Source organism: Nansenia antarctica (genome assembly GCF_963989245.1).
Source record: "Nansenia antarctica genome assembly, chromosome: 14".
In the NCBI taxonomy this organism is placed as follows: Eukaryota; Metazoa; Chordata; class Actinopteri; order Argentiniformes; family Microstomatidae; genus Nansenia; species Nansenia antarctica.
Window position 1 is genome coordinate 18378320 of NC_137684.1, and position 16692 is coordinate 18395011.

Below are 16692 nucleotides of genomic sequence, written 5' to 3' on the forward strand. Positions count from 1 at the left end.
GGATGTTGAGGAACATTAGGGTAAACAGAAGTACGCAGAGCATGAGGAAGAAAAACAACAACAACAACAACAACAACAACAACAACAAAACAGCACCATAAAAATACAATCAAGATACAGTGAGGGAATTAAGTATTCAACACATCAACAACTTTTTAATTCAACACATTTCCATTGCAGCTACGGTACTCACATGAAATTTAGACCAGGTCTATTGGTATTAACTCAATACAACTGCACAGCTAAAGCAATTGTAACATTCCAATCCATAAAAAAAAAGCTATGTGCAATGAAGTGGAACGACTCAGGAAAAGGTATTGAACACAGTAAGAAAAAGCACTAAATCAGCTCATGCCACTAATGAGTTCTCCTACTTGTGCTAATTAGAATCGGCTGGGTTAGTGCATGTCGGTGGGTAAATACTTCCACACTCTGAAAAAAGGTTCTCCCACCTCGGAATGCAAGTAAACAAATCATTAGTCACCAAGCTCTCCTGCAAGAAACATCTCATGATGGGTAGAGTCAAAGAGCTCTCCCAAGACCTTCGCAACAGGCTTGTTGTGCAGCAGAGTAATGGCACCGGTTACCGATGGATTTCTCAACTCTTAAATGTTCCTATTAGCACCATTGGGGCCATTATCCACAAGTGGAAGGAACATCACTCGACCATCAACCTTGCAACATTTCTCACCGCCCCGTCATCGTTCTAAGATCCAGTGATCTTGTCCGACTCACCATCCCCAAAGCCCGTACCGTAGTCGGGCGCAGCGCTTTCCGGTTCGCTGCAGCACACGACTGGAACACCTTACAAAACACCCTCAAACTCACCGCCCTCACCTCACTCACTGCTTTCAAACGAATCCTGCAGCGAACCATAGTCGATCAATGCACCTGTTGATCACCGTCTCTCACCCATCCCATAACCCATCACTACCCATCTCACCCCCCCCCCCCCCAAAAGAGCCATTGCTTTTTGGTCAGGCTGCATTTGCAAATAAGAATTTGTTCTTACATGTTTGCCTGGTTAAATAAAGGTTAAATAAAAATAAAAATAAATCGGACCGGGCAGTAAAGAAGTTAGTCAGAAGAGTAGCCCAAGAGCGATGGACCACAGGAGCAGAGCTTTACACAGACCTGGATGCAGTGGGTACAGTTGTCACTAAGAAAACAATAGGAAATGCACTCCACTGGCATAGTCTCCTTTCACAATCACCCTGGAAGATTGCATTACTGAAGAAAAGGCATGTTGAAGCTCATTCGAAGTTTGCTACAGAACATTTGGAGAAGCCAGTAGCTCAGACGAGACAAAAATCTAACTTTTCGACAACAATACGACACACCGTGTTTGGAGTTTGGAGGTGGAAGCATCATGGTATGGGGCTGTTTCTCTTCACATGGTACTGGTCGATTCCAAATTATCAAAGGGAAGATGAATGGAGCTATGTACCGGGAAGTTCTTGAGAAGAATCGGTTATCATACACCAGAATGATGAGGATGAGACGCGCATGGATCTTCTAGCAGGACAACGATCCAAAACACACTGCAAAGGAGACTCTCAATTGGATCAAGAGGAAGAAAATGGATTGGCCTAGTCAATCGCCAGACTTAAATCCACTAGACAATTTTGTGGAAGGAACTGAAGATCAAGATTCACCAGCAGGCCCCGCAGAATGTTCAAGATTAAAACACTGTGTTGAAGAATGGGCCAAAATCCCACCTGATCACTGTGAGAGATTATTTTTTTCAGCGTCTTGAAGCTGTCAAACAAAGGCTTCTCCACCAAGAATACATTTCACTTAGCGTGCTCAATACTTTACTTTACTGTCCTGTGTCATTTCCCTTTATTGCATATAACCTTTTTATAGATTGTATAGACAGTGTTAGCGGTGTAGTTTTATTGAGTTAATACCAATGTCTGGTCTAAATTTCATGTGAATAGCTGCAATGGAAATATGTTGAATAAAACACGTGTTGATATGTTGAATACTTATTTCCCCGAATGTATTGTATTTCTGCCCTGGGATCCTTTTCCTATGATGGATGGCTTTCTATAGCATCATACATTGTACAGGTCAGTACAGTACACACATCGTGAGTTTAGAATGATAAGGTTCTATCTCCGTTTAGGGCAGTTCAGAGATATTGAGCGTCAAAGTTCTTACATTCCGTTATGTTTTGTGAGATGGAACCTTTGTATTTTATGAATTACTAACTCAAAAATGTCAACTTTTTAAAAAATAACACCACACAGGCATTAATAAACACCTAATGGATCAGATTCTGTAAAAAACTCAATTTTGGCAAAAATGGAGATAGAACCTTATAATTCTAACTTCACAACATACTGCACTACATTCACTTCTCAAACCCACCACATACCTCATACTGTACTGTGTAGACTGCGGCTGCAGCGATTAGTCAACGTAGCCTAGTCGATGACATTGATTATGTAAAGTCAACAGTTTGCACATTTACGACTGACGCGCCATTATGTTTACAAGATGGCGGAGGCAAACCCTGTTGTCTCTGCCAACTTCTGTGTTCTATTTTTATAAGACAATAAAGTACAAATAGATAAAAATAAGACATACATGGATAATTGCTTACCCTATGTACTTATCCTAATCTGTATAGTAGGCATCCACACTCCACAGTATTTACAGGCATTCATCGAATGAATGTGTCATGATGAACTATTTCAATAATCAATAGGTAGAATTTCAATATAAAATAAAGTATGTGACCACTGAATGATGGCATTACATCGATTTACAACATTATTAATCAATTTGTCAAGACTAACCGATTAATAACAAAATAATACTTGCAGCCCTAGTGAAGACTCACGTCAATCAGGTGAGAAAGAGGGACACCAGAAAGTGTTTTGATCAACCAGTTGCTGAAGTCATTTTTCAGTTTTTTCACATATTCTGAAGCTACATGACAAATGATGTGTCATACATTGAAATCTGAAAAAAAGTTGAAGAAGATATGCGTATTTGAATGTTGGTACACCTCAAACACAGAATGGGAGAAAATGTTCTCTAATGAAGCCGCAACATCAAAGGCTGCTAACAGCTGGCGGCTAACAATGGCACATCGCTATGAACATCTAACTGCATTTTTAGAACATCACAACATGCTGATAGAACATCAACATGCTAAAAACACATAACTAACACATAATTAGATTATCAAACCTTGCTTTTGAACACGTCCTAAAAGGAAAGCATATTTACAAGCCATGTCTCCCTTACCAGTAGCCTACGGCAAACGAGCACAGTGAATCCAATCCACAAATGATAAGTATTTAGTGATCGTTAAACTGTTGTTTATTATATCGAGTGGGTACTTCAAAACTTCTAATGACAATAAAGACCATTCATTCATTCATTCATTCATTCATACTTCAAAACTTCAAGTTGCATATTATGAAAAAAACGAAAACCAGATGTTGTTGACACAATAACTTTCACTTTAGTTTTCGAGCCTTTCGCGTTTGCGAGTGGTACTCCCTTTCACCAGCTGGTGAGGTTGTGGAAACATCAAAACCCTGTCATACAGTATGCAGTATACATTGTGTGTTTGTTGGTGTTGAGAGAGAGAAAGAGGTAAAGAAGACAGAATGAGAGAGGGCATACACTTCAGATGATCCAGGGCAAGTGCGTTGCAGTGGCAGAAAGTGTTGAGAGAGGTCAAAAGGCAGCTCCATTCAAGACAGCAGTTCAATCCTGCATTCAGAGAAACACTGTAAGCAAACATGACAATCACATGAATAAGAGATGAGCTTTAAAGCGTGAGCAGTGGAGTGTGAACGAGAGGATCTGGTCGTGTCTGGAGGGGGGCTGGCAGGGTGAGGTGATGGAGGGAGAGGAGGCAGCATAAGGCGGCCCCTACTTCTGGGCCTCTATACCAACAGAGGATGGATGATAGAGCGGTTGTGGTGGTGGTGGATGTGTGTATCAACAGGGACTACCATAAGGAGCTGTGTCTGGAGGGGCTGGCAGGGTGTGGAGAGGAGGGGAGGCAGCAGCAGGCCTCACTTCTGGGGCTCAGAATGAACAGGGAATGTCTGGAGAATAGAGGGGCTGTGGCGGTGTATGTACATATCAACAGGTCCTAAAATAGGAACAGCTGGAGTCAGTGTCAGCCGAACAGCCTTCTCACGCTAAGGCTCCATAAGCAACCAAACACAACAAAACAGAAGCAGTAGGAGGCTGAACATGGAGATAGAAGATGACTGGAGTATATCATCAATAACTCATGATTCTGTACACCGGTTACAAAACCTACAGCTATTATATTCAATATTCAATAGGAGTAGGTTGGAACAATGATGTAAGGGTAAACAGATGTTGAGCAATATTCAGAAAGAAAAACCCACACTATAGTCCCAGTCCCTGATCATTTCCCTCCGACTCCCATCGACCAGTCTGCTAGTGTTACCATGCTCAGATCAGGGGAGGCTGGTGGAGGAAGAAATTCCTCGTTCCATTCCATGCATTACAATGAGCCTGTCTACCTCCACCAGCCTCCCCTGGCTCAGATGCTATTCTATTGATTACCTGAAAGCTCATGTGAATGACTAGGATCAGCACCAAGTCAACATATAGTTGTGTTTCCATAAAAGTTAAGCGAATTTCAAAATTGAGTATTTCAGAGTATTTCGTCAGTATTTACATGTATATAGTTTGATGTAAAGAACTCTCCCAACTGCAATGCAAAAAATACATAGGAAATAAGGTTATTTTAACAAAGTGTGGTGTGCATCTCCAGCAGTGTGATATCTGTAAACATACTATACTCTCCGCTGCTTCAAACTCTTCCACTTGTTGCGCAAAATGGGCCAGGGTTTGTCAAATCCTTTGTTGGGCATCTCGTTTCTTAAGTCCTGGTATATTGTGCCATTTCTTTGCTGTTTTCCATCTAAGACATGTTTAGTAGACATGTTTTCATCACGTGTAAGGGAATAACAAGGAAGTTGCAGACAGCAGAAACAGCTGAGGCACTTGAGTTGAAATTCGCTACGTCAGAGTTTATTCGAATGACCTGTTTCCATAAAACGTGATGCGAGTCAGAGGTGATTCGCATGAGGCAAAAACCACCTCAAGTGAGCGTATCGACTTTGTGCGAATTAGAGGAGATTTGCATCGAGTTTATGCGAATCAAGCCGTTCCCATAACATTTCTCATGCGAATCATCTCAAACTGAATGTTTTATGGAAACGCACCTTATGTGCTACAAGACTGAGTTAGCCGGTTGAGCAAAAGTCTAAGGATACGTTTTGATCTGGACCATCATTACTCTGCTCACAGGGTTCAGGTTTCAGCAAGGTTAATTATAACACAAGTGTGGTTCTCCGACACTCACACATCAGAACTACACTATTACAACACCCTATAAACAATTCTACTGCATTCACATTTGGTTTGAACATCACCTGTATGGATGAGAAGTGAAGTACTGATGATCCAACTCTCGCTGGGATTTATTTCGCAGTGAATCACCACTCAAGGTAATACTCCACAGCCACCTCAGCTTTGTGAGATTGTATGTCTTCGGGAGCAGATATTGGGGAGATAAACTTGAGTGAAATTGAGTATAAATGTTTTGAGGCTGAAACAACCGTCTCTTTGCACTGACGATGAAGCGACTCTAAAAATACAGTTTGCGGAGACAGGGCGACAAGTGTGTCCTTGCAGTAAGACACCTAACGTAGAGACACCACTGTCCTCTTTTCAGTGACCCACATGCCCCTGTAAAACATGAGAAATGTAATAAAAAAAAGAAAAGAAAATGTGTTTCATGATTTATCAATAAATGACATTCATGTTTACAAGATAGTAGATATTATGTGTGTCTGAACTGAACTGTTATAGAGAGACAATATCAAGATCTTATCAACTTTACAGCTCCGACAATATACTGCAGCAGACGCGATATCCATGGATGGCTACCACAACAGGAGGCAGAAGACGACTGCGCTGCGAACCAAGGTTAGGCTCTAGAGGATGGTGACCGTTACGCCACTGGGTCGCAATTAGTATGTTGTAATGAGTTGGGAGACATGCATTTGCATACATATAGCTAGGTTAATTATTCATAAGACTGAACAGTAAAGAAGAAATGAGGCTCCATTTAATATGCCCACTGTACACAAACAACATTTCATGTGCTTGCCCCCCTGTTGATCATATAATGCACAGGTTTTTCACAAGTCATACGTTTTTTTCCCCTGCTAGGGTAGTTTTTCCTTGCAACTGTGGCACTATTTTGTTCTTTGAAGGAGGTTAAGGCTCTGGCGACTGCTTCTGTAAGCACTTTATTGTGTTTTGCTTTTCAGAGAGCTTCTCGAATACAAACGTATATTGATTGGTTGTACACTGTGGAGTAGGTGTATCTATGTATGTATGCCTGTCATTGTCATGCCCAAACATCCCACATTCCCTTTGATAATAGACCACTTTACTACCTGTCAACCCTGAACTCATCCTGTCGACCCTTTTAATGGAACATCAAAATAGCTTCCATGTTCCCTTCCCAGTAGTGGTCTTTGAGCTGAGCGTGGCTGATTTGGGCCTGAAACTGAACAGAGGAAGACAAAGACAGATGGGGAGGGGAGGCCACGACACCTGGCCGAGGGTGACGGAGGGTGATGGAGCGAGGTCACAATCTCTAACGTTGATTGCATCTGGACCAAATTCATCTCTGGCTGATGATCTCTGTGTAAGGGACAGCCATCAGTCACTACAGCCAGGGGACGGAGGCATGACGGGGGGGATGATGAGGGGATGAGGAGAAAGGGGGATGGATGCAGGGGATGAGGAGAGAGGGGGGATGGGATTGACTGTATAGTGGAGGATCAAAGGGCTAACAGGCGCAAAACATTGGATAACGGCAGTTATCCAGCCTGTAATGGACCCTTCTCTTTATCTCAACCATTTGGCATCTGGTTCTAAATACTGATGTTATAACCCTGATAGAAAATTATCTCTACCTAAATTTATCATGATGGACAAATGATGGAGAGGGTGTCTGAGTGTGTGTGTGTGTGTGTGTGTGTGTGTGTGTGTGTGTGTGTGTGTGTGTGTGTGTGGTGTGTGTGTGTGTGTGTGTGTGTGTGCGTGTGTGTGTGTGTGTGTGGTGTGTGTGTGTGTGTGTGTGTGTGTGTGTGTGTGTGTGTGTGTGTGTGTGTGTGCGGTGCGCACCCATGGGAACCTGTTCTCTGTCACCCTCCTGTATGGTACTAATATGGATTAATTTACCACAGACTTTACACTGCAGGAGATGGGAACCCAGCCGACCACAAGTGGTGTTCCTCTATCAGCCCTCTGCCTACGGTTTGCCCAGCTGCCCTGCTGCTTAACAAAGACAGATATCCTTCATACATGTTCTGACCACAGACAAACGTAGCATAACTGACATTAGGGGACATTTAATCTGATTAATTAATTGGATACGGTAGAATTGAATGTCATTCGTAGATGGTGAACCAGATTCTGCTATAAATGATATCTACAAATATCTCAAGTGACAAAGTTGTACCGTATTCTAACAAGGGAGCATGTACAGTATTTATACAAAATACAAGTACGGTACTGTATGTAAATGTGTATTCAAAACCTGCTTTCAGTCAAACAGAACCAACTATGATTGCCAAGGCATATTCATAAACTATAACGTGTGAACCATGAGGATGCTACTTGAGTCTGTCCGAAGAATAAATAGAAATATCGCTGGTGATGATAACCACACAAGGTGACTTCCATGATAGATCTGATTCTGCATCAGCTCAGGCATTAGACTGGCTGGCTGAGGGGCTAGAAGTGATTTATGTTTCGATAAAGAAACACACACACACACACACACACACACACAAACACACACACACACACACACACACACACACACACACGCACAGATGAGTGAGTGCTATCTGTGTTCTCCATGCTCCCAGAGCTCAGGGCAGACAGAGAGAGTAACGACTCTGCTCACGGGACCATGGATTTCTACTAAAGCTCACTCTTGTAAATAAGTTTAAAAACCCCTCAAGTGTGTATAGTATAGGCTGGCTTGTTGTTGTCTCTGCTCAGAGAAATGTGTCTACATAGGGAGCATGCATGTGTCTGCTATACAAATCGGCTACAACATAAAATACTGCTAGAATGTAATATAAAAGTCCTTCCATTATCACAAATCTGACTTAAAGTTATATTAAAAATATCTTATCCTTGAGATAAGGTTAACTCATTGGTGATATGAAGGCTGCAGTATTATTTGATATACTGTTTTTTTTTATAGTTGTACTAACATAGCAGTATTGCCTTTGAGGACGACTTACGTTGCAGAGACAATTGTTGAAAGTGTATGTATCGGTATGTTTGTACGGACTTGTGTGTGGATATGTCATTTACAATGAGTGTAATTATGTATGAATCTCCTTCAAGTTGTCTGTTCTATTTGTATTTTGAAAAAAAAGAATTACAAAAAAAAAAAGATATCTTATCCACATCTTGAAAGTCCTTTACTCTAGTTCTAGTAGTGTAATACTTACAATACAAACTACAATGTTTGAAGAGCATCAAACTCACCTGCACTAAAGCATTAATGATGATACATTCTGTTTTTGCTTTTCTAAAAATACCCACTAATAGAGCTCAATAGAGACACCAAGCCATTTAGGATAAAAAAAAGTAATTTCACAGTGAATTTCACAGCACTGTTGAAGCCAGTCAATAGTGTGTACATTTCCATCGCTTTCTCCCTCTGATCTCACAGAGGGAAGGAACACCCATTGTGTAGCAGAGAGAAAGTCACAGTGGATAAAGTACAGCTCCGTTTTTCTCCCTTTCATTGATTGGGTGAATAACTGTCATTGCCTACTTTGAATGATTAAATAAAGTTTAGCTTTAGAAACTGTTGTTTTCTGAGCAGACTTGCAGAGATGAAGTCCCACAAAACACACACACATACAAACACACACTGAACAATTATTATCAGTCGCTTCCATCATAAAAAACATCCATGCAATCCACAGTGGAAACTCCTGCAATGTATTTCTTAGGACTAGAACGTGACTTGCAGTGTTTGCGTGTCTGTAACCCACAGGGGCAGATGCTATGGACCGCTCCTTAGTTAAACTCAGCTCCGCTACCTCACCGCGCCCCCCGCTAACCAGGATGAGAGAGTGCCAGTAACTCATCTGAACCCAGTGCGTATTATAATTCACATCACGTAGACTAACATGTCTCCCCAGACTGCGGTGACGAATCCTACAGCTCTACAAGTCATTCATGTCTCTCTCCATAGCCGCCAGGCACTACTTGATTGTGTATCAGCTAGCGTGATGGAACAGCAGATATTGGCTTTATTTGTTTATGCCTCTGTCTTATTCCTCTGTTTCTCCTTCTTCTCTGTAGAGATAATGGAAATGTGAATGATTAGGGTTTCAAAAAGATCCTTTGAATGTCGCCAGGATGTTTTACTCCTGCATCTATAGGAGTGATAGGTATTGGCTACCTTCCCTTTCCTTACCAGAACTCGCTAGATGTAAAAGTGGCCTGTGTGCTAAATAATAATACCCCATTGTGTAGTTTAACACCAAGGGAATAGTACAATGATGTTGAAAGGTTGAATTATGTTGAGAACTGGCATTTAGGCTATGCTTATTGTATTGGAACCATCTATAGACAAGTTCACATCTACTAGACTCAATTCCTTGCATATGTTTTTTAAAAGACAGACAAGCACAGTTTTTCTTTTATTTGTATCATTGTTTATGAAGAGACACTCAACCAATGATGTGTTTGAAAAATAAAAGGAGCGAGTGCTGAGATCAAAGGCAGGCTGAAATCAATACATGAATCTGGGAACTCTGAGTACAAAAAAAGGGGGGAAAAAGGCCTATTCATTAGGAATGGAAAATAACCGTGAATGGAGATCTTAATGTGGAATGTCACTGTGAGGGACTCATTCTGCTAGTTCAACACAATGCTTAATACTCCTCAAGATAGATACAGTGCTCTATTGGAGTTCAACTTCATAAGAATATCTCACAAGTAACATTTTCAGAGTAAACTAAGTATCTGGAATTGAATGGTGATAAGGAGCAGCTTGGATACACACAACATGGAGCACAATGAGTGGATATGGCGGCCTGCATTGTCTGTGTCAGTAGACACAGTGTTTCAGGGACAATACGGGAGCTTGCACACACACACACACACACACACACACACACACTCACGCACACACACACACACACACACACACACACACACACACACACACACACACACACACACTCACACTCACACTCACACTCACACTCACACTCACACACACACTCACACTCACACTCACACTCACACTCACACACGCACGCACGCACGCACGCACACGCACACGCACACGCTCACGCTCACGCTCACGCTCACGCACACACACACACACACACACACACACACACACACACACACACACACACACACACACAAGGGAGGATGATTCATCAGCAAGCATCTTTTCATTCGCTGCACAACAGAGCCAGTGGAGATAGAACCAATGCCAATGCGGTGTGTAGAACTAGGAAATAAAACACCATAAACAAACATCAATGGTGTGGGCTAATTCCTATTTTGAATCCTATTAGGAAGCCGATCATATGAAGATCAGCCTCACACCACTTGCAGAGAGTATATACTGCCAACGGGGCATTAATCCCATAGACACAACCTTCACAGATTAACATGGATCACGGCCAGGTGAAAAATGAAATAAAAAACACAAGACGAGCCAAGACAGCTTTATGTGTATGTCCTATGATGTTCTACTACTGCATACTGTATGAATAATGTATGTGTCACAGGTGTGTCACTCCTTTAGAATAATGCAGTGAAGCATTCTATTGTATTTCAAATGATTTGTGGGCCTTTAGGTAGGCCAAGTTAGTAAGATCACTGCATGTGTAAGGGGTCGTGGTACACCGTTTTTCTATCCGCCAGCGGCCGCAGTTATTTTCAATGGGAATGAAGCACCTCCAGAGGCGCACCTCGCTGTACGTGGCGCCCTCGTATTGAACTTGTTGTTAACATTTTGGAAAGGAGTGGCGCACTCGCACATCAATGTCAGTTTGGGCCAAGAAACCATCAAATAGATGGAGGGGCGGAAACAAACAGGAAATTCACAACAAGATGGTGGCTACTAAGGATGTTTTACATTTCTGAAATAAATATAGGCCTACACACTTTTTGTATGAAACAAACAATCTCTAAATGTGTTTTACCCCCTATACTGGCTGTTCTGCCATTGAAGTTCATGTAACATAATCGCTAATCGTTGCTTGAAACCTTGCCAGCTAAAGCACTGTATAAGGTAGCCTAGCAGCAACATTCACAAGGCCACTTCTGTCAGGTACAGAAGTACTTTGCTAGGCTTTTTGTTGGCAAAAGCGTGTTTGGGGGACACAAGTCCTAAGAGAGTATGACAAGGCAAACAAGAATGCACTGTACTTACAGGTGGCAGGTTTGTTGCAGTTGTGGCCATGCCTGAAGTACTGTGGGTTCTCAATGACGGGGATACGGGTCATACCGATGACCACGGCGTCAGGGCCGGCGTCCAGCGTACACGGGGTGATGATGCCATGGTTGACATGGTGGAGGGGGCTGGCGGAGTCTTCCTCACCACTGATCACTGCTACTGGTCCTGAGAGAAGGGGGGGGGGGGGGGGAGAGAGAGAGAAAGAGAGAGAGAGAGAGATAGTGAGAAAGAAAGATACAATCAGTTAGACAGACAGCCATCAGACAGAGGTAACCAGTCACCATACAAAAGAATTCCATTACCCAAACATCATGGCTGCAGTTTAATCAAAAGAGAAAGCATGATGATAAATAAATGAGCCGGGGCATTCATAATTTATTAATATGTCTGAAAGCAATAAGCAGGCAGACTCATTTGTCAGTGTAAGAATTGTCTCTGCACGCTTGATCTCCACTGCCCTCAGCTTTCAGCCATCTAAACAAGCTTTAACTGGCTTAGCCTAAGTATGAACCCAGCAGTCTCTGCTGCAATGGCCGTGGGCCACCATTATCCGTACAATTCAAATCCTCACCCAGCCTCACATTACTCAATGTCCCATTCATGACAAAGTCTCCACTCCCATACTTGGTCTGTATGTTATGAGACTGATGCCCTGATGGTGTCGTGAGAACATTTGGGGAGAATTTCAGATCTTTTAAACTGTGTTGTTGCTGAGGCAGAGAGCAACACATGACTGGAAAACAATGGCATGAGCAGGGGTTGATTTTGTTTAACAATGCAAGTAATGGAAAAGTCATCAAAACTGATAACTCAATGCAAATCAAACACATCCCAAATGCTACCACGTACTTGATATGTGTTTGACCTGGAAAAACAACCTCTAGGAAGTGGAAGGTGATCAAATACACTTCAACACAGAGACAGCGCGATATTCAGACTAGACAACCCCAACCTTCAGCCATTGACAGGACATGAGGAGACAGGAGTCATGGATCTCAACCTATCAAAGGTCATACATTCTGACAGGGGCGGGTGGGTTAACAGGCAATGGATCCGGTAATGGACGGACACTCACTGGTTTAGATGACCTTTTACCATGCAACGTTACATACCATGTCAACATATACTGTAAGGGTTCAACTACACATAGCATCATAGCACAACAGCAATAGAGCAATCTATGGGAGTCAGGATTACTCTATTTCTATGGTCATCCGCCTCCACTCACTAACATCAACCAGAAGGTTTCCTAATTCCTATACCACTTGAATACAGATTAATAAAGTTAAAGTGCTAACTACACAGGAATCAGCCAGCCAGGCTTATAGAGGTTTGTATGCAGGCTCGGGTAGTAAGACAGCTCAGCTGGTGTAATCTCTAACAGAAGAACAAATCATTTTCGACTTTCTCTTTTAAAAATGCATTATGCTATGAGAATGCCTTTGAGCTGCAGGGATATAATGCAATATTATACAGGGAGCATTCATATCGTCCGCAAATGGAGTAGAACATAAATGCGTATGAATATAACATAGATGTTTACTTTTTCTGAGCGGTCTCAACACTCAATATTCTGCTCACCTTTTTGACGTTGTGTAAATATCAAAAGTAGAAGGAGAAAGACAAAAACAATAAACTCTGTTATGCTGCAATGCAAAGTTATGCAAAGGAACAATCATGTCAGCAACATAGATTGATAGTCTTGTATCAACACACACAGTTATCTTTCGTCTTTCCATCTGCACCCAAAATGCAATATGGTAATGTTACGTCCGTCGTAACAGGTAACGCCAACATCGCCTAAATCACATTTCGCTTTAAAGGCAATGCCACTGTGATTGTTCAATGGTTTCTGTCTGTCTGTCTGTCTCTGTCTCTCCCTACCTCTCCCTCCCTCCTGCTTTGTAGTCTACTGAAGCAGAGCCCCTGTGTGTGCCGCTCAAACAGATGTGATTACTACAGAAGCCTCCCATGGTGTATATACGATGCCAAGCCTGTGGAAAACAGAGGCAACTGACACTGCTGTTGTTTATCCACTGTCAAAGAAGTATGACTGGTACTCAGACAGGAGAGTAGTACTCAGAGTAGTACTCAGACAGCTGAATGAAGAAAAGAATGTCCGGACAACCAATGTCGACCAACGTCAGTCCTCTTATTGACTTTGTGGACACATTAATCAAACAGAAACACGAAGAAAACAGCAGACGAGGCCTTATTATGGACGGTAGTCGGTGCTGTCAGTCCTCTTTCACTTGTAATGCTCTCCACCGTTGCTATAATGGTCAAATGAAGCATAAAGAAGCCGTAGGCAACAATATAACATTGATACATCCTATATTTAGACCTTTTTAACACTATACACACTCACTGATGTGACAGCGGTGCTGCAATGTGGTTCAGTAGAGTACAGTACAAGGGGTTATTGGTCTTTGGGTTCCCTTTGCTAATATCTCATGGTTATTACTGTACTACTGGGTTCCATATTAGAGTCTGGAATCAAGCAGCTTGTCCTTTTTGTCTCCCTTGTTATACTAATAACACAAACCTCATTGCAGTATCAGCCTCCATAATCTCTCCCTTGTTTATTTCTCAGTGAGAGTACAGTCCCATCTCATGGCCTCTCTGTTGGGTAGAGCGTTTTGATGGCCTTATAATTACCCTCCCTGACTTACTAAGTTCCTGGAAGACCATGACAAGTCTGCATAACTCTCCCTAACAAAGATGCTGTCAGTCAGAGGGGACCAGCGGATCATTGCTGGGGTAACAATATGGTGGGCTTCCTCAGTGATGTATGACGATAATAAAGTCTGTCTGTGCGTGGCGAGAGGGCTCTGGGCCGGTGAGGGGTGAAGACATGGAGGATACTGAATGTGGAATCTGTCGCTGTGAACTAAAGACGGATGTTTGTTTACTTCTACTGTAAGCTTCGAGGCCTAATAGACTACATTCTGGCTGTGCCAACGTCGAGGGAACCCTTTCTGACAGTTATGAGAATCCTATCTATAGCATAACTGATAGAGCTGAAGTTCCTGACGTTATCACACACACACACACACACACACACACACACACACTGAAGATATCAATTCACCTAAAAGCAGAACGACAAACAATTGTTCTGGACCATGCTTATGTCCCGTAGGGGTTGTAACATGGTTTAAATAGATATGGTGTGCATATCAGTGCTCAACTCGAGGTTTCTGAAGCAGAACTCATACTAAATGACACTCCAGAGCAGAACATTTGGAAAAACCTTTGGATAACTGTAAGCCTTAAGGCCCAGAGGCGCCACACTGGACTGTGTGTACTGGACTACTGGCTGCCAAATGACCACTCCAGCTAATTAAGTCATTTAAGATTGTTTATTCCCTGAATTGGAAAGCCTACAGTGTCATACCATCACTCTAGCTGGGGGGGATCAGAACAATCAAGGTAAATGCTACGGGAAGAGTCCTTACAAGGTCAGGACTTAGTTTCCACTGTGTCTTTCTTTTCCCTCAACTACCTCAATGCACTGGAATGACCGCTGTAGTATTTCCTGGGATCAAAAGTATAACCCTTTCAGACAGGGGGGAACATTGCAAAATCTGTAGTGCTTCAGTCATAGAGCGCTATTAGTTCTGTTTGAAAGGGAACGCTACAGCTTGTTTAGAACGGCAACTAAACCTATTTGGGGGACAGTTTTGTAGCCCCACAGATGCTCCATTTTCTCAGTCTGAAAGGCAAGCTGCAGCTGAAGAGACAATATGCATGGAACTTAGGTCCTTTGCTGTGCAACTGATCATAGAACTGCCAATTAGTCTGAGGTCAACAGGTTGCCGGCTGCTCACGTTAGCGTGAGTGTTTGGCCTTTGAAACAATATTTAAAAAAAATCTGAAGTACTGTACGTTTGGGATGTCTTCTTTTAAAATAGGGCAGGGAAATGAGCAAATAATATATCCGGGTCTCAATGTCATGATTGGAACTCTGGAAAGTTAACGAACTGGCTAATCACTTTCGTTGTTAGAGTAAGTAAAGATAAACCTTCCATGGTGTAATTGATTAAACACTTTATGAAAGGGTACAGACGCTTCAGAAGCGACATCAATACTGTTATCAAAGCTGTATTCTCTCTCTGAAAAGGGTATTACAATAATGTTTTCTAAACGGCCGAACGTGTTGAAACTACCAGTGCATGTGTGAGGATACGTGCAGAGTAGAATGTCGGGGTGGCACGTACATCCACTCGATCCTCTCTGTGTTTTGTTTTTGTTTTGTCTTTCATGAACTCAAACCTACTGTTACATAACTGATGTTTGGTAACATTAGTTACTAATATTAATGTATCTATTTGAAAAAAAGCCCTTTAAAGTACATTGTGGATCAAAAACAGCATACATTAGTCAGTCCCTTTATTGTCCTCTCTTATAAAGGCCCACATCAATACAAGTGCTTGAATCAATTCCTCTAAGTGGATGAACGGGGGATGAATTGTGGCCCATCATGATGAATTCATCGTAAGGTAATACATTCTCCCCATCCCTCTCTTTCTCCTTATTTCCACTCTGTCATTCTCCTCCTGATGTCTCGTACTAAAATGCTGTATACCTGTGTAGATTTATAGAGACTAGAACATGATACGGTATTGTCTACTATCAATATTTCTATTAGAAAAACAGCATTGACTGAAAATCGGTATGCATTAATGCCAAGAGTATTTTAAGTAAAAGTCTGGAATGGCATTGAATATTATGAATGATGAATGGTCTTTATTGTCATTGCTATAGTACAGGTACCAAACAACGACATTTGGGAGGGGTGGCTCCCCTGGTGCTAGGAAAGAAAAAAAAACTAAAAAAACAAGAAGGGAAAGGAGCTGGTTTACATAAATAAAGGCTATGTACACTATCCACTATATTATACTGTACAGATAAAACGACTAGGGTTGTCATATTGCACATAGTGTTATTGCACATTCACATATGGAATGGTTTATACTAATGGTTGATGGATAACACAACCACTGTAAGTGCTAATAAAAGTGCATATACCGACCGACCAGCCTCAGTAGCATTTTAAAGCTAACTGCCTTATAGAAAATGGCTGCATCACCATAACCCCATTTGCTTAAAATGCATCTTATGGATGGATCTTAACTTCAAATAACCCACCA

General features: G+C 42.0%; 1 protein-coding gene across 1 annotated transcript in view; it reads right to left on the minus strand.

Annotated features, from left to right (window-relative positions):
* Positions 1–16692, minus strand: part of LOC308170554 (NT-3 growth factor receptor-like) — a gene marked incomplete at both ends in the record, with an annotated part of 166090 nt that overhangs the window by 24574 nt on the left and 124824 nt on the right. Inside the window, one exon of the mRNA XM_080545352.1 lies at positions 11516–11704. Coding sequence (XP_080401478.1) covers positions 11516–11704 — 189 coding nt within the window. The remainder of the gene's footprint in view (positions 1–11515; positions 11705–16692) is intronic.